This window comes from Argentina silus (genome assembly GCF_951799395.1).
Source record: "Argentina silus genome assembly, chromosome: 8".
NCBI lineage: Eukaryota > Metazoa > Chordata > Actinopteri > Argentiniformes > Argentinidae > Argentina > Argentina silus.
The window spans coordinates 14,666,860-14,686,859 of record NC_139662.1 but is presented as its reverse complement, the minus strand read 5'-3'; the positions used below and the strand labels follow the sequence as shown (position 1 = coordinate 14,686,859).

The 20,000-nt window shown below is 47.0% G+C and overlaps 1 protein-coding gene and 1 long non-coding RNA gene across 6 annotated transcripts in view; both read right to left on the bottom strand.

Moving 5' to 3' along the window:
* The window catches only part of LOC310808728, a 139,921-nt gene that overhangs the window by 31,042 nt on the left and 88,879 nt on the right, over nucleotides 1–20,000 (bottom strand). The window lies entirely within an intron of this gene.
* Nucleotides 1–20,000, bottom strand: part of hdac7a (histone deacetylase 7a) — a 532,558-nt gene that overhangs the window by 510,580 nt on the left and 1,978 nt on the right. For 4 of the 5 annotated variants that reach the window (XR_014554369.1, XR_014554370.1, XM_083675709.1 and 1 more), the window contains exon 2: nucleotides 8,199–8,267. Coding sequence is in view for 2 of the 5 variants with exons in the window: in XM_083675709.1 (XP_083531835.1) it covers nucleotides 8,199–8,267 (69 nt within the window). In the remaining 3 variants the exon portion in view is untranslated. Of the gene's footprint in view, nucleotides 1–8,198; nucleotides 8,268–8,913; nucleotides 9,071–20,000 lie in introns of those variants that run through there. The other variant, XM_083675711.1, reaches the window with a different exon arrangement.

Genomic DNA, 20,000 nt, shown 5'->3' with positions numbered 1-20,000 from the left:
TAAACATGGTAACCAGGCCAGGCAAAGGCCAAAAAGGAAGTGCAGTCTATAAAAACACAACAATGAGAGAGGGAGAGAGGGAGAGAAAGAGAGAGAGAGAGCTTCCTGTTTGCAGAGTTGAGTTTCCTGTTTCCTACAGTAACTTCTGGTGAGCTGGTGTTTATGTTCTGTAGCTAAAGAAAAACAGTGGCTGTGTGTGTGTGTGTGTGTGTGTGTGTGTGTGTGTGTGTGTGTGTGTGTATTTGTGTCTGTGACTATGTCTGTATTTGTGTCTCTTCCATCCACCCCCCCCTCAAAGTAGCCTAGTAGTAAATAACTACAAGGGTATCTGTCCATCCACCCCCCCCCCCCCCCCGCCCCTCTCCTCCCCCTTCTTCCAGTACACCAGTAGTGACTAACCAGAGAGCTAGTTGTCCATTAAAGAGTGAATGTAGATCCCTGTGTATGAATTACTCCCTCTGGCAAGACAAACCCTGACGACACACTAGTCATTAACTACCAACTCACCGGACGGATCCCAAGACAAGAGAGGACTCAGTGAAGCATGGATGATGGAGTTCAGGCCTGACCTTTCTTAGCTAGGCTGCTATACATGTTAACTGAATGGGAAGAATAGTATTGAGAGTAGCATTATAGCAGGGGAGGCTGGTGGAGGCAGAGATCAGAGGACGGGCTCATTGTAATGCATGGAACGGAATGAGGAATGGTATCAAACATGCGTGTCAGGAATGGTATCAAACACGCGATTTCTACCTCCACCAGCCTCCCTTGCTATCTAGGCGTTATGAGCAGCTAGCTACGACAGAACATGCTAATGGCCTAACAGCACCCAGAACAGGGGAGAGGGAACTCTAGTAAATGTTGGTAGTGGAGTTAGGGCCTCTTTCATATAGCCTCTATGAAGAACTGAATGGGACAAATAGTAACAATGGTAGCCATCTTGGTCAAAGATTTGATGGTTAGTGTCTTCGTCAGGCTATTATAAATAACTGAGTCTTTTCAGTCGTCTGTGAAACCATAGTAGCATTGTAAGCTATACTGCATGATTCAGGCCAGGGTGGTGTGTCCTGAAGTGACTGTTGCTAAATCAGCCTTGTGAAAGACAGGATCTCTTAATATGGAGCCTGTCGACGACACTCACATACTGTATACCCTCATCTCTCTCTCTGCTGCAAGCTACATCCTCCCCTCTACCACTCTGACTGTTACACTGTTACACCCTCTCTATCTCTCTACCTCTCTCTACCTCTCTCTACCTCTCTCTCTCCCTCTATGTCTCTTTTTCCTCCCCCTCTGCTTTTCTTTCCCTCCCTCTCATTCCCCCTCTTTCATCGACTCTCTCTTTCTCTGCGTCATTCCTCTCTCTCTTTCTTTCTCTCTCATTCATCTCCCTCTCTCTCTCTCCCTCTCTCTCCTTCTCTGCCTCCCTCTCTCCCCCCACTCCCCCCCCCTCTCTCTCTCATCCCCCTCTCCCTTCCTCCGTCTTAGTGTCTGAAGGAATCCACAGCTGTCAGTCCCATTCAGACCCTCCGCTTCCGAAGCAGCTGCTGAGTCTATCCGATGTGTGTGAGTGTGTGTGTGTGTGTGTGTGTGTGTGTGTGTGTGGGTGGGTGGGTGGGTGGGTGGGTGTCTGCTTCCGCCCGGGGGTATTTATGGTGCTTCTCTGTTTGTGCATACTTCAGGCCTCGTGTACATACGAAAGTGTCTGTTCCTGTCAGCAAGTTGGTGCTGGCTCCCACTGTGTGTGTATATGTGTGTGTGTGTGTGTGTGTGTGTGTGTGTGTGTGTGTGTGTGTGTGAGTGTGATCGACACAGAGAGAGAAAGTGTGAAAGTGTACATGCACAAATAAGCATGTTTTATGTCATTTACTCACACTGAATTGCAAGCTATCAAATATACAGCTTATAAAAACATTTATACTGGACAAGTGTGTGTAAAAACAAAAGCAATACTTAGCAGGAAAAAAAAGGCAAGATTTAAATGCAACGTTCAATCAGTGTGTTTTCCCTGACAGCCGTTTGTGGAGTCATATTTCCGGTGTGTTCTGTGCAGGCATGCCAAGTCTATGCAGAGCCACACTACGTTCAGCCCCGCAGTCACACACTCACCATAGAAACATCCCAACCATCCCCTCTCCTCTGTGTTGAAATCACCTGAGGATACACACACACACACACACACACACACACACACACACACACACACAGAGTACACACACAGAGTACACACAGAGTACACACACAGAGTACACGTACACACACACACACACACACACACACACACACACACACACACAGGTGAACTCGAGACGGCACTGCAGTGAGGTTTATCCAGGTGTGCTACAGTGTGACAGATGATGTCTGATTGATATCTGAATGACAGGCCAGTGTGAGTGTGTGTTTGTGTGTGTGTGTGTGTGTGTGAGAGAGAGTCTGTGACATGCACCCCCTCCAGGCCTCCTCCCGCCCTTTTGCCCGATCCCCCCCCCCCCCACACACACACACACACACACACTCTAACATCAAACACATTCCCCACACACACGCGCCTTACACAGATAAGCCACTCAACACTGCAGCTCACTCTTAAGAAACTCACCACTGCCCCATCGTCCCCCTGCCCCAACACACACACACACACACACACACACGCACACACACACACACTTACACCCCCCCACACACACACACACATCAACACACCCGTATCATCACACTGCCACCACACACACCTGTCTGTAACCACTGCTTGGTGTGAGTTAGTAAAGACAACAAACATTGTAACATAGCTGGTGACAGGTGGAGGGGGCGGTGTGGATGTTGTACAAACACAACACGTGGCTATGTGGAGAGGTGTGTATGCTGTTATGGAAAATACATTCATAGAACTATTTTCAGGTTATACACTTTCATATGACTGATACAACTTGTGTAACTACTGTGATGACATTTTCTCTTGCCACACCTCTAAAGTTCTATGGCCATTGTTCTGAGAAGCACTGTATGATTTACCATATGAACAGCGGTGGTCTCTGAGGGAGTGGTAGGAGAGAGCAATAATGGGGGGACAGGCGCATCCTGTCGATAGGTGTGAAATGTTGAACGGCGATTAATCAGTAAGAAAGCCTCCCCATTGTTCATTCTCTCCCGCCCTTTCTCAGGTAAGCACAAGGCCATCAGCCGATAGCCTTGTAGGCGCCTGGCAATATGTTCAAACTGTATAAAAGACAAACCTGATCATTGTCTCTTTAGACTTGTGCTGAACGGACCCCCGGTTCTACGCTGGGCTGCTGTTACGCTCTTGTCTCTTGTTTGCAAGCAATAAATACCGGACTCAGATATTGTGGCTACTCAGGACTTGTTTCTTGATTCTTACCTCCGAAGAGCTAAAGTACAGAGTGGTAAATCCTAGACTTCCACCACAATGCTTGCATGCATCAGTTATTATTGCTGTTTTGTTCTAGATCCTTCTGTATTGTGTATATTCATATAGATATACCAGAGTTGTCTTAGAAAATTATTCCCATGTTTTTACTGCAGACCCTGTGCAGTGGGAGCTAAACAAAAAAATCTCTTCTTCTCCTTTCTCTCTCTCTCTCTCTCTCTCTCTCTCTCTCTCTCTCTCTCTCTCTCTCTCTCTCTCTCTCTCTCTCTCTCTCTCTCTCTCTCCCTCCCTCTCTCCCTCCCTCACTACCCTCAGATCGGTGGAACAGACAGGTAGCAAAATCAAAGGCCCTCCTCTCCTCCTCTCCCTCCCTCTCTCACTACCTTGAGAGCAGTGGAGCAGACAATTAGGTAAACCAAAGGCCCTCCTGTCCCTCCTCTCCCTTCCTGTCCCTCCTCCATCCCTCCTCTCCCTCCTCCATCCCTCCCTCCCTTCCTCTCCCTCCTCCTCTCCCTCCTCCATCCCTCCCTCCCTTCCTCTCCCTCCTCCATCCCTCCTCTCCCTCCTCCATCCCTCCCTCCCTTCCTCTCCTTCCTCTCCCTCCTCTATCCCTCCTCTCCCTCCTCTCTCTCCTCCATCCCTCCCTCCCTTCCTGTCCCTGGTGGAACACAGCTAAACCAAAAGTTCTGCCACTTCACCTAAAGGTCAGAGGTCAGCAGGGTGGGGGAGGGGTCGTGGGTGGGGCATGGCACAGGGCCAGGCTGCATAGAGATGAATCAGGAGGGCTGTTAGGCTGAAAAGCACTGGTTTGTAACAGCAAAGTTATTTTTACTTCTTCCCACAACTGTTTCAGTGGAGGAGGAGAGGAGAGGATGAGAGGAAGAGAGGAGGAGAGGAGGAGAGGAGGAAGGGGAGGCTACAGGAGAATTCTTACAACAATACAGTGGTTGAGTTAAACTGCACACACAAGAATGCACATAATGACATCTTTCTGATATCCACACATCTGCCTGCTCTCTTCCTCTCTCTCTCTCTTCCTCTCTCTCTCTCTCTTGCTATCTCTCTATCTGTCAACCTCTTCTCCTCTCGCTCTCTTTGTGTCTGTCTGTCTGTCTGTCTGTCTCTCTGTCTCTCTCACACACACACACACAGACACTCTCTCACTCTCTTTTCCATCCATCTCTCTCTTTTTAAACTTTAACAACTGTTCAGAGAAGACCTCTGTAGGGAACAGAGCTCATGAATATGCAGAGTCACACGTTTCTGTCTGAATGAACAACAAAAGGGAAGGACATTAACATTCTTGGAAACTCTCTCTCTCTCTCTCTCACACACACACACACTCAAACTCACACACACACACACACACACACACACACACACACACGCACACACACACACACACACAAACACACTGAATATATAACTGCAATCCTTGGGTAGTATGCTAGTAACAGCATCTCTCATTGGCCCATGTTCACTACAGAGGCTACTGGGCTAGTAAGAGCATCTCTCATTGGCTGTGTTCATTACAGAGGCTAATGTGTGCAGCTCTACAGCTAGCAGGACTGAGAGACGAGAGGAGAGAGGAGATCACGTTACCTGCTTGGCAGCAACAGGCCATCTGATACCGGGCCTGGAGAACTCACACACTGTCCTGAGCAGAAACTAACTGGCATCAAGACCCAACCCTGCAGACCTCCACTGCTGCAGGACAGACAGAGACAGGTACAGATAGAGGCCAAGCTCAGACAGAGGCCAGGTACAGACAGAGGCCAGGCACAGACAGAGGCCAGGCACAGACAGAGGCCAGGCACAGACAGAGGCAAGGCACAGACAGAGGCCAGGCATAGATAGAGGCCAGGTACAGACAGAGGTACAGACAGAAACAGAGGTGAGTTACAGACAAAGGCCAGGCACAGGCACAGACACAGACAGAGACAGAGGCCAGGCACAGAGGCCAGGCACAGAGAGAGGTACAGACAGAGGCCAGGCATAGACAGAGGCCAGGCACAGACAGAGGTACAGACAGAGACAGAGGCCAGGCACAGACAGAGGCCAGGCACAGACAGAGGCCAGGCACAGACACAGATAGAGGTCAGGCACAGACACAGAGGCAAGGCAGAATGAGAGAAACAGAGACAGGGATCTTGGTGCAGAGGAGTGGACAATAAGAGAAGTCTTTAGGTGACTTTCTGGTCTTTTAAACATCTTGAGGGGGTAACTATTCCGTTACTAACACCCCCCCCCCCCCCCCCATGGGCTCCTATGGGGACCAAGGGTCAGTCAGTGAGAGGAGGTTAATGTGTGACTAACCGATTGGACACAGTAGAATATCCAGGATCGTGTCACCTACAGTTTCGCATTCAGGTCCGGTTGGTTCCGGTGATTCAGGAGCCCCTCAGAGGACCGTTAAACTATAGCCTTATCAAATGATTTCACAGTTCTGGGTTAATAGAACCATCAATCCATCGGTTCTACTGTTCTATGGGCCAGGAATCTACCTTTCTCTCAGGTTCCACTATTCACTACTCTCTCTCTCTCGCTCTCTCACCTCCACCCCCCCCTCTCTCTCTCGCTCTCTCACCTCCACCCCCCCTCTCTCTCTCTCACCCCCTCCCCCTCTCTCTCTCGCTCTCTCACCTCCACCACCCCCCTCTCTCTATCCCCGTCCGTCCGTCCGTCCGTCCGTCAGTCAGCTGACACTGGTTTAGGCCAGGAACAGGAAATGTGATCTGTACTGCAGCTCTCCCTACAACAATCTGGCTATTGTTATCTCTCCCTAGTTTCCTCTCTCTCTCTCTCTCTCGCTCCCTCTCTCTCTCTCCTCCCTCTCTCTCCTCTCTCTCCTCTCCTCTCCTCCTCTCTCTCCTCTCCTCCCTCTCTCTCCTCCTCTCTCTCCTGTTCTGCTTCATAGGATTTCAGGATGTATTTTTAGAGTGCTTTAGTGTGTGTTCCTATAGTCACCACTCTCAGTATCACAACCCTTAGTTTGTGGTTTTACACACACACACATAAACACACACACACACACACACACACACACACACACACACACACACACACACACATTCCAGACAAAAACTCAACCTCAGACAGTTCAGAGCTATGAGAGAGTTTACATGATCCAAAAAGTGTTGACTCAAGCTAAAATATATATTTAATATATTTGACTGGTACCATCCTATGGCACAATATACCCTTACCTGTCTACACTCTAAGAGCTAGTCTCCCTGTCAGGTAAATGGACACTCTGTATCTCCATTCTACCAGGTCAGTGTGGTTGTCCAATCAAAACAGGAGCTGCAGGGTCACATGACTGCAACACAACCCTGACCACAGTCTAGGCTTAATAACCTCAGTCCTGAATTCATTACAGGGGAGTGAGTGACTATATATGTGTGTGTGTGTGTGTGTGTGTGTGTGTGTGTGTGTGTGTGTGTGTGCAGCAGTAGGAAGAGCAATCAGATGAATAGGGACAGATTAGAGAGACACAAAGGAGCAGGCCAGTGTCAGTTGGCCCGGGGACACACACACACACACACACACACACACACACACACACACGTGTAACAGGACACGGCAGCTTCGGCCATGACCTCACCGTGTTTTTCCACACAGATGAACGGCGTCTCATTTGCATGCAGGGACCGATGCCTGGTACACAGTCTTCCAGACACACACACACACACACACACACACACACACACACACACACACACACACACACACACACACACACACACACACACACACACACACACACACACACACACACACACATACACACATACACACATACACATACACACACAAAGTCTATCCCTAGTCTGGCACACCAATCTCCATGATCCTAAACAAGCTGGCTAAATGAGTATGAATTACTAGCCATTGTTTGACCCGGGAATCGGGATTCGAACCCACGTCACAACAACAAAACAAGATACTCAGCCAAACACCATCAATGCCACTGACCTAGAAAAGCACTGACCCAGAAAAGCCATGGCGTTTCTAGGTCTGGGAGACAGCGCTTACCGGAGTTACTAGACCTGGAGGTACCACTCAGACCTGGTCATGTGATCACGCGGTACCAGGGGAGGCTGGTGGGAGTAGAAATCGGAGGACAGGCTCATTGGAATGGAATGGAACGGAATGAGGAATGGTATCAAACACTGATTTCTCCCTCCACCAGCCTCCCCTGGATCATAGTGAATATACTGTATCAAATAGTGTTACATAAGAGAAGATATCACGTGTCTCTCTAAGCCGAAACTAAACTGTCTGCAGTCAACTATATATATGAAGAATGATATGATCTTACAGTGAATATATTTTGAGGATGATTTGACACTGATGAGACTGATGAACTATAATTGAATGCCATAAAAACACATCACTTCCTCCGACAACTTGATGGGCAGATTAAGCACATCAAAGTTAACATGTCAGGAAGGAAAACAAAATCAACTCTGACAGTCAATTTAAATACCCAGTATTTCCAGATTTGACTTTAGGGACATAGAAAAGCGTGTAGGTTGTACTAGATGGAATAACTATAATGATTGCGAGCTACTGTTGTGGCTAATGCTCAGTTTGTGATAATTCAATAATTTCAAGACCTTTTTAAATCCACTGTTTTATCTAATCAAAATAGTGGGGATGGTGATTACAAGCAAAGTTGTCTATAAATGAATCTCTTTATGAAACATTAATATCTGTATCGGTTTATAGGACAGGGCAGTGCATATGTTGCATGGATTAGAAGTGACTTCATCCTGAGGGAAAGTTGCGGTACGTTGTAATGTCCGCCTACCTGCCACTCTTGAAAAAATGCTGTCCCGTCGGTCTGTGTTTACGGTAGATCCCGAAGACGTGATTCCATCTGCAGACAGGGCAGAAAGTTTATGATTTATAGAGAAGCCACAATGAGTAAAAATAAGTAAAAAGTAAAACATGTTGATATTTCCTTAGAATACTTACCCTAACCCTATACTAATCCTAACTCACTTAATAATAATGATTATATACCTTGAATTATTCGTATAAAAGTTAACTAAACTCAAGATTGTACTTTTAAAAAAATATAGAGAACAGTACAACATATTTTCACAACATTCTGAGGAACATTGTGTTGCCACAGGGTATCGCAACAGTGTAACAATGTGACAATTCAGTAGAGGAATTCACTCTCTCACTCCGAGGAAAACCTGTTGCTGCCCCGAACATCTGTTTAGCGAAGGATCCATGGAAACGTGTATAGAGGCCAATAACATTTACAAAACAGGACCGTGAGTTAAGATAAGTTGTTGCCCAAATACATTAGAGTTGAGTTTCAGAATAGGAATAGACCTATTCTGGATTCTAGAATTACAGACGCGCACTTCAGGTCGCACGCGAATGAATTCTGATCAGCATCACATGTGGATTTATCCACGTCTCTGAACGCGACAATATTACGGAGAACCTGTTTGAGATCGACAGATTGTTCATTTCTACTGTATACACATACAAGGTTCGTTATGTCCTACCTTATAAGAATGAGTCACACAAAAAAAAATGCAACAGGTTCTAAATTCCAAGTTTTGTAAATACTCCTCAAAGAAAAGCAACCGATATCTTTTTCTCGTCCTGAGAAACCTTGCACAAGCAGTTCAGTTCAGTAACATCCAACGCGACCCGACCCAGCCCAATGATGACAACCGTCAGGAGTCCAAGTGAGGGAGAAAGAAAGCAAGCAAGCAACTTAGCAAGTCCAGCCCTCACCAGACGAAAATAGAAATCTAGGCGGGTACCACCAAAAATAGACTTGACATCACACGACTTCTCCACCATTGTTTCCGCATGGGAGCTGCCTATTGGTACACACTGCAGCCAATCCGAACACTACCCCTTTTTTTTACTGTCTAAACTTTTTTTCACCGCTTTTGGTAACGGCTCATTGAGCTCCACCTGGTGACTTAGCAACCGATGTTTACAGCAAGACAAAGACAACACCTCTCCAATAACATTGCACTAACTACCGGATAGTTGCACTTTTAAGTTTGTTTACTTCAGGATTAAATTACAGAACATTATTGTGATACAATAATTTGCGCAATAACAAACTGTAGGCGACAACAGCTCCCTTTGTGAGGATGAAATAATTACAGCGATATGACGTTGTTGTGACAGGGGTTTCAATATGATTTGCTCCGGACCAAGTTAACCTGACCATAGGATAAAAAGAGCTAAACGTGTTTTAGTTAAGTTGTCCCATTTGAAGCACATGAAGTGAGTATGTTAGTTACAGATTCAAAGAGAAACATGCAATCACTGCAAATTGATTCCTGGATGTAAAGTCCAGCAGAGAAATACAAGATAAGTGACAATGTAGTCTCTAAGAATGTAGATTAGAATGTGGATTCTTGGAAATAATGTTGCATGACCAGAAGGTTTTTCCTATTCTACAACAGTGAAGTGTGTCATAGACCACATGACAGACGGGGTTGTTTCTGCGAAAAGGAGAAAAAAGTAACCATAGGTTTCCTTTCTGTCTCTCGGACAAGGTAACTCACTCACACACACACACACACACACACACACACACGTCTGCACACACACACACACACGTACGTGTACACACACACGTGTACATACACACACGCATACGTACGCACGCACATGTACGCACACACACATACACGACACGTACACGCACACACACAAACAAGCGCACACACACACATGCACCACACACACACGCTACACGCCAAATGACACACAGGCATCCCACTACCTCTTCCAGTTTCTATGTTCCTTGGACTTTTCAGTTTCTTTAGAAGTGTGTGTTTAGGGAAGCATAATCCGTGACATGATGTATAGAATGGATGGAACCACAAGCAAATGATTAAATTCATATTATAACTGGGGAGGCTGGTGGAGGTAGAAATTGGAGGACGGGCTCATTAATTTCATTCCGTTCCATGCATTACAAAGAGCCCGTCCTCCGATTTCTACCTCCACCAGCCTCCCCTGTATTATGACATGTTATGTTTACAGCGATAGAATGTTGTAAAGTGAATGTTTAGGCCTACGGTGTATAAACTGCGATAGGGCAGAGTTGGATGCACCATATACGCTAGCACCTGTTGCTCGCAAACAATACATTTCAATAACAACATGTGAAATGATTTCAGAAAGAAGTGGAGCACCACCTGCATATTCCTGTGTTTTTCAGAACAGGAAGTGACAGTGTTTCATCTCAGATTTCGTCTTTATTTCAAAACGTTGTTTCCACTCGGCGTCCGTGCTCCCATTTCCATGCTCATCAGCAGTTAAGAGAAGCCCTCATACACACCAAGAACAAAACCAACAGTTCTTACCCGCCTTCTCTGGTATGCACACACACACACACACACATTCACACACACACACACACACACATATTCACACAAACACACACGCAAGGGGAACCCAGCACGCTTACCAGAAACCCTCCCTACTGTGGGTGTTTTTGTGTGTGTGTGTGTGTCTGTGTGTCTGTGTGTATGTGTGGGGGGGGTTTGTCCTGTCAATTACACAATCCACCAGTCTGAATCACGTCCGGTATGAGCCCAAAATAACTAGACCACAGTGTGACAGTGAAACAGCACAGCAGGCAAACAGTCTACCGGGAGGCGTACAAACACACACACACAATTTTGCACACACACACACACACACAATTTTGCACACACACACACACAAACACAGACAATCATAGGGTAAGGCTCACTGTGAGCAGGTTGCTGCCCAACATGACCCATGTTGCAACACCTAAATAGAGGAGACAGCCATGTCAAATAAGGACTGATTTTCTTGAACAGCTCTATGTAAAACAACACATTTTGATGCTTGAGAATTAAGATTATCTTCTTTCATAGCATTATAACATACAGTACCAGTCAAAAGTTTGGACACACCTTCTCATTCAATGGTTTTTCTTTATTTTTATTACTTTATGTAGATTTTTTATGTAGATTAATATTGAAGACATCAAAACTATGAAGGAACACATATGGAACTATGTAGTAAACAAAAAAGTGTTAAACAAACCAGAATATGTTTTATATTTTAGAATCTTCAAAGTAGCCACCTTTTGCTTTGATGACAGCTTTGCACACTCTTGGCATTCTCTCAATCACCTTCATGAGGTAGTCACCTGGAATGGTTTTCCAACAGTCTTGAAGGAGTTCCCAGAGGTGCTGAGCGCTTTGCCTTCAACTCATCCCAAACCATCTCAATTGGGTTTAGGTTGGGTGATTGTGGAGGCCAGGTCATCTGACGCAGCACTCCATCACTCTCCTTCTTGGTCAATCAGCCCTTACATAGCCTGGAGGGGTCATTGTCCTGTTGAAAAACAAATAATGGTCCCACTAAGCGCAAACCAGATGGGATGGCATGTCGCTGCAGAATGCTGTGGTAGCCATGCCGGTTAAGTGTGCCTTGAATTTTTAATAAATCACCAACAGTGTCACCAGCAAAGCACCCCCACACCATCACACCTCCTCCTCCATGCTTCACGGTGGGAACTACACATGTAGAAACCATCCGCTCACCTTTTCTGCATCTCACAAAGACACGGCGGGTGGAACCAAAAATCTCAAATTTGGACTCATCAGACCAAAGTACAGATTTCCACTGGTCTAATGTCCATTCCTTGTGTTTCTTGGCCCAAGCAATTCTCTTCTTCTTGTTGTTCTTCCTCAGTAGTGGCTTCTTTGCAGCAATTCGACCATGAAGGCCTGATTCACGCAGTCTCCTCTGAACAGTTGATGTTGAGATGTGTCTGCTACTTGAACTCTGTGAAGCATTTATGTGGGCTCTAATCTGAGGTGCTGTTAATTTGCGGTTTCTGAGGCTGGTAACTCTAATGAAATGAAATTTGATGTCCACTCAGACACAGTGCAGTGTGAATGACATACTACATAGTATGTAATATTTCAGTGAATCTGAGGAGAAAGACCTCTGCTGTACACTAGCTGTACAGGAACAGGATGTGGTCCCCTGCTCTCACACTCTCTCACACACACAGTGACTTACAGTTTTATACACATACACTAACCTTGAAATAAGGCTAAGTTTCCAGCAAGTCAACTGAAGACATTTAGGAACAGGGACAGAGACAGGGACAGAGGCAGAGGCAGAGGGAGACAGGGACAGACAGGGATAGGGGCAGGCAGGGACAGAGACAGAGACAGAGACAGACAGAGAGAGAGACAGAGACAGACAGAGAGAGAGATAGTGACAGGGAAAGAGACAGACAGAGAGAGAGACAGAGACAGACAGAGAGAGAGATAGTGACAGGGACAGAGACAGACAGAGAGAGAGATAGAGACAGACAGAGAGAGAGATAGTGACAGGGACAGAGACAGACAGAGAGAGAGACAGAGACAGACAGAGAGAGAGATAGTGACAGGGACAGAGACAGACAGAGAGAGAGATAGAGACAGACAGAGAGAGAGATAGTGACAGGGACAGAGACAGACAGAGAGAGAGATAGAGACAGGGACAGAGACAGACAGAGAGAGAGACAGAGACAGACAGAGAGAGAGATAGTGACGGACAGAGACAGACAAAGAGAGAGACAATGATGGGCAGCAAACAGAGAGGTAGAGGGGCACAAAGGAAGGGAGGGAGTGAGTGAGACAGGGAGAGAGGGAGGGTGCAGGAGACATGGATGGAGGGACAGAGAGAGGGAGGGAGGATGTAGGAGGGAGTGAGTGAGTGAGACAGGGAGGGAGGGACAGACAGAGAGAAGAGATGAGGGACATGAACAGGATGAAGGCAGCCATTGTCTGAGCTCTGTGCTGTGTCACCGTCACTGTGTGTGTGTGTGTGTGTGTGTGTGTGTGTGTGTGTGTGTGTATATGTGTGTGTGTGTGTGTGTGTGTGTGTGTCTGGCGCCACAGGAGCCAGCCTGACCTCAACACTGTCCCCAGCCCCTCGCCCAGACACGCCGGGCTGGACATGGTCTAATTGTCTGACAAGACACACACGCGCAAACACACACACACACACACCACGCACACGCCCGCGTGGTTGTTGTTGTTGTTGGGTGTAAACCAGGGGAGGGTGGTGGAGGCAGAAATGGGACGACAGGCTCATTGTGATGCAAAGGAAGGAATGAGTGTGTTTGATACCATTCCTCGTTCCGTTCCATAAACCCGGCCATATCAGCTTTGTATCAACGATGCCCTTCCTTATCTGGTCCATCAACCTTGTGACCGTAACTCAGATAATGGGTGAATGAGTTAGGGAGATGATGGTGAGATGATGGTGCTAAACTGGTACAGATGCCGTTTTCAAGCCACATGATGTTCGTCAGATGATAAAAGTTCTTCTGAAATATTCAGGGCCAGGGCAGGATCATATCCAGTATGGAATAAATATGGACATTTGTGAAGTCTACTTTCGCTCTCCTCTATAGAGATCAGTGGAGGGAGGTGGAGGTAGAAATCGGAGGACGGGCTCACTGTAATGCATGGAACGGCATGAGGAACAGAATGACCATTTATTTATTCCGTTCCATTCCATGCATTACAATGAGCCCGATTTCTACCTCCATCAGCCTCCTCTGATTCAGATTCAGAAATGGCTGCCAAGTTAGGCCTACTCTCTATCTCACTCAACAGAGCTATCCAGTTTGTGAGGTACAATTTGCATCAACCGTTTCATGTATATTTATATATTTCTGTCTACTTTCTGTGTGTAATATGATTTCCGTATGTGTATCACTTCCATTCAGCGTTTAAAGGAGAGACGAGGCGGTAAAGGTCTCCTAAAACAGCACCTTCTTCATTAGGGGACATTTGAATTCAATCTAGAAACTGATTTAACTAGATTAGACTTCTGTAAGCCAGCTGTTGGACCATACCTCATGACTGTTCAGATCTAGGCTGTGGTGAGCTGTGTTAGCCACATGTGTGGACAGTATGCATCTGTATGTGTGTGTGTGTTTGTGTATGTGTGCGTGTGCGTGTGCGTGTGCGTGTGCGTGTGTAAATTAGATAATGGTTGGGAGTATGACCCATATTTTCATTAATTATGAATAGGTCAATGGTTCAGTTGAACTGTCCTTGTAGAGTATATATACACACACACCCACACACACACACACCCACACACACACACACCCACACACACACACACACACACACACACACACACACACACACACACACACTGTACATAGGAGGAGATAACAGGCTCCTGGCATCTCTACAGAGCAGTGAAATCTGTAGGCTAGTAGACTTTGTTACTGTGGTGGGGGGAAGGAAAGAAGAGAAGGCGGAGAGGGGGGAAGGAGGGAGAAAGGGAGAGAAGGGGAATAGAGGTGTAAGAAAAGAGGAGAGGATAGAAAGAGGAAGAGAGATTTAGAGAGAAGGGAGGAGTGTTAGAACCATCAGCTGTTACTTGCGTGAGAGAGAGAGGAAAAGAAGAGGAGATAGATAGATAGAAAGAAAGGATAGAAAGGAGAGTTAAAGAGCGAGGAAGTGTCTGCTGGGCTGTGCTGTGACTAGCGTGAGAGAGAGAAACAGAGGAGAAGATAGATGAGTAGAAAGAAAGAGGGAGAGAATGGAGGAGGGAGTCCCAGGGCTGCGGCAGGGTCTCTCCTTCAAGAACCCCTCTGGAATGTGAGGAATGTTGGATAAGGAGCTGGACTATAGTTATTACACTCAGAGAAAGGGGGGGGGGGGTGAGGGGGAGGGAGGGAAGGAGGGAGGGGAGGGGAGGCAGAAGAAAGAGGAGCAGGACATACAGTTATTAAACTCAGGGAGGGGGGAGGGAGGAAGGGAGAGGGGGGGGCGACAATAGAGACAGAAGGAGAGGGAGGAATAAAGAGAGAAAGACGGTGGAAGAAAGTGAGGGAGAGCAAAATAGAGAGAGAGAGAGAGAGAGAAGGAGAGAGAGTGGGAGAGAGAGAGAGAAGGAGAGAAAAAGAGTGAGAGAGAGAAAGAGAAGAGAGAGAGTAAAGACAATCCTGGTGAAGATATAAAGACCAAGCAGAGCCAGCTGTAGCAGCAGAGAGGGAGGGTGTGGTCATCAGACCGGGGAGTATGTAACAGAACTCTGACTCACTCTACAGCTACAGCCAAACACACACACACACATACACACATACACACCTTCTACAGCTACAGCCAAACACACACACACATGCACGCGCACACACACACACACACACACACCTTCTACAGCTACAGCCAAACACACACACACACGCACGCACCAATGCATGCACACACACAGTCACACACACGCACGCACACACACACACACACACACACACACGTACACATACACACCTTCTACAGCTCCAGCCAGGCCAGGTCAATATATCCCAGAGCTATGGAGGACTAGAGCACATTATGTCCACCAGCTTCACCCTGGCCAAGGAACACAACTCAGGAGAAATACCACAATACTGATCTGACAGGAGCCATATGAGAGAGGTCAGACAGAGGTCAGAGGTCAGGGAGAGGTCAGGAATTGTAATATTTCAGGTTGTTCTTTAGTATACTGTACTTTGGTGTTATGATAATCCAGTCAGAAAGCAGTGTGTCTAACTCTGAATACAGAATGACACCAGAGCAGGAGAGGCTGGTGGAGGTAGAAATCGGAGGACGGGCTCATTGTAATGCATGGAATGGAATGAGGAACGGTAACACGTCCTCCAATTTCTACCTCCACTAGCCTCCCCTGCTTCTGCGTGGTATATAACAGCTATCTGTTGAATAACTGGTCCTGTCTGGCTCTGTTTGTAGAGCATGTAATGCCCGTAATGCTAAGATTGTAGGTTAAATTCCTGCTGGGACCATATATACTCATATATGCACTTACTGTACTGTAAGGCACTATTATCATCATTATTATTATTATTATTATTATTATTATTATTATAATATCTATATGAGTGCTTGCTGTAGCTGGAAGTGTGGCGGTTGGTTCGAACCAGGCTCTCCCACCTGGAAGACACAAGCATCTACCATGGGCTACCTCTTTATAAGAGTGTGATTCTGTACCACCTCCACTACGTATGTCTGTCTGAGGGAGAACAAAGGAGGTGTGTGTGTGTGTGTGTGTGTGTGTGTGTGTGTGTGTGTGTGTGTGTGTGTGTGTGTGTGTGTGTGTGTGTGTGTGTGTGTGTTTGTGTTGGTGGGGGGGGGGGGGGGGGCTGTGTGAATCGAAGCACTGCAGAAGACACCAATTAGGAGCAGGATGAGCTGTCTAAAATCAGACTGTTTAACTCAGCCCCGCTGACCTTCATTTATCGGTCACGCACCATCTGAACTGCACGTACACACACTCGTTCACACACACACACACACACACACACACACACACACACACTGGCTCACACACACTCAGAATGACACACACACTTGTTCCATAATCACAATCATAGGCACACACACACACACAGTCATAATGACACAGACACACACGCACTCTCTTGCACATATTCACACACACACACACACACACACACACTGACGGTTTTTTTCAGGCCTGGTTGGAAACCCTGGTTTGGAGCGCCTCACTACCTCTTTCTCTATATCATGAACACACACACGCACACACACACACACACACACACAGTCATTTTCCACAACAGGGAAAACATCCACACACACAGGGGTCTCTTTCTCAGTCATCAACCACCAACGGTCTGTTGTCATGAAATGGAAACCAGAATATCGTCTCTTCACACTAACATTAGCTGTCAGACTCTCTATGCTTTTCTTATTCGGTGCTACGTCTCATATTCGCGTGGTTCACTCAAATCAAATAACGACAAATACCCGACTCAGTAACTTCCCTCCCACTAAGACCAGGTTTGAGTCACTGTTATTCCAGGCTTATATGCGCTGTGCGCAATAGCCTGGGGATGAGGTTACCCCCCCCCACCCCCCGACACACACAAAAGCTTTGTCTGAGGATGTGTGTGTGTGTGTGAGTGTGCGTGTGCGTGTGTGCGAGTGTGTGTTTCTAAACGGACCGAGAGAGAGAGAGCGAGAGAGAGAGAAAGAGGGGTAGTAACGATCTGGGGGAATCCCAGCATGCTTCAGCAGGGCAGTGTCTAGATGACTGTCAGACAGAGATGGTGCTTCCCAATGGCCTTCTCTACAATAACACTCAGATGAGGTGGGAGGACCGAATGGAGAGGCCAAAAATAACTGTTTTGTTCTTTTGTTCTCTCTCTCTCTGTCTTCTCTCTCTGTCTCTGTCTCTGTCTCTCTCTCTCTCTCTCTCTCTCTACTTTACATACTTTTTGGTTTCCTATGAAAACACAACGTTTTCCGTTGTTGCATGAGGAAAGTATGCGCCTGGATTACCAGGAAATGTTACTCAAATACAGAGTAAAAGGATTGAGGGAATTGTGGCAACAACAGATCAGCTTTGTTTCAGTCTCTTTACGTAAGGCCTGCATGCACTTAGCCCTGACCCTGGGGTGGTGTTGAAGGAACCTCATAGCTTGTAGTTACACCCTGGGACCAGTAGAGGGCAGATATCTCTGTCTCTGTCTCTCTCGCACTGTCTCTCTCTCTCACTGTCTCTCTCTCTCCCACTCTCCCGCTCTCTTCTTCTCTTCTCTCCCACATCTGTTGGCCTCTCCTCTTCTCCGTGACCCCATCACCCACCACCTCATTAATCTGGCCCCCTGCTAAGACAACCACTTCAGTCTGAAGTACCTCTCCACGCTGAAGGACTTCACACAGACTGCAGGGGAGGCTGCTGGAGGTAGGAATCGGAGGACAAGTTCATTATAATGCATGGAATGGAATGAGGAATGGTACATTCCCCTGATAGATGCTCAGCTGGGGTAGGAGCAACTCTGGCAAACCAAACAGCACTACAGCTTCATGACATGTTTGTTCAACTGATAGTACTCAGCCATAGCCTTTATAACTTCCTATTCAATACACCAACAGTCAATACACCAATCAATACAACACTTTGATGGAGTGCCAATATGCTCAGTTCTGGTGGACCAACATGTTAAACCTGGCCTTTGTTTCCAATACAAAGATCGAAAAAAATGTAGACACAAACTGCAGAGAGAGAGAGAGAAAGAGAGAGAGAGAGAGAGGGCTACCTCTCCATGCCATGGGAATATGAGAGAGGGAGAACCAGGGCTTTTCCTGTCAGGATATCCTGCCCTGAAGTCCTGCTCCTGGGCACCACCTGACCCTGTGACCCCCCCTGACCTCCATGGATCACACACACACACACTCACACTCACACACACACACACACACACACACACACACACACACACACACACACACACACACACACACACTCCTTTACCTCTCTCTCTCTCTCCATCGCTGCTTTTCTCTACCCTTCCATCACTCAGACACTCAAACACCTTGGTCTAGACCTCCCTCTCCCTCCTTCGCTCCATACATTCATCGCTCCCCATGTTCCCACCCTTCATCATTTCCTCTCTTCTCTCTCTCCCTCCCTCCCTCCCTCCATCCCTCCCTCTACACCCACTTCTAAGCCCTCCATCTCTCCCCTTTCTCTCTCTCTTAATAACTGGAAGCCATTAGTTGATGAGTGAGGGGCCTTGGTGTTGTTTTAAGCTCAACAGCGCCCCCACACTGTGTGGCCAGAGAGGGTAACAACAACACTCAGGGTGATTAGGGGATAATGAGCCAATGATGGCGTGACCTCTCCCACACCCAAGGTCACTGGCCGACCTCTGATCTTTGGAAGGTCTCTCAGCCATCTGCTCTGAGGCCTCAATGGGTTGAGGAAGTGATTAGATAAACTCATACACAGTGCAACCTCCAATCAGAACTAAATCAAAGCTTGCAATACACATAACAGTGTGTGTGTGTGTGTGTGTGTGTGTGTGTGTGTGTGTGTGTGTGTGTGTGTGTGTGTGTGTGTGTGTGTGTGTGAGTGTGTGTGTGTGTGTGTGTGTGTGTGTAAGAAGGTTCCCAGTGGACAGAGGACAGGGTTTGACCAGAGGCTGGGACTGGAAATCAACACTTCCTGCTTGAACAGGAAGTGCTACCGCTGCTGGTCCTCTTATCACTGACTACACAGGCAGCGGAGAGAGAGGAAGAGGGGGAGGAAGAGGGGTGGGGGAGAGAGAGGAAAGATGGATGGAGTGACAGACAGATAGATAGAGGGAGAAGAGAGATGGATGGACAGACAGATGGAGGAAGAGGGGGAGGGGGAGAGAAATGAATGGATGCAGTGATAGGAGGGGCAGAGAGAGGGAGAGATGGACAGAAGGGGTAAACAGGTAGAGGTGTTTGAAAGGATGTAGAGAGAATGAAAGGTAGATAGTGAACTACACAGTAGACACCAGATACTCAGTGTGAGAATGAAATATTGTCAGAACACAATGACAGTAGACTTATCTCTGTGTGTGTGTGTGTGTGTGTGTGTGTGTGTGTGTGTGTGTGTGTGTGTGTGTGTGTGTGTGTGGGTGTGTGTGTGCGTGCGTGTGTCTGTGTGTCTGTCTGTCTGTCTGTGTGTGTGTGTGTGTGTGTGTGTCTGTGTGTGTGTGTGTGTGTACTGTGTGTGTGTGTGTGAATGGTATTCTCTCTCATACACCAAAATAGGATCTGCAGTG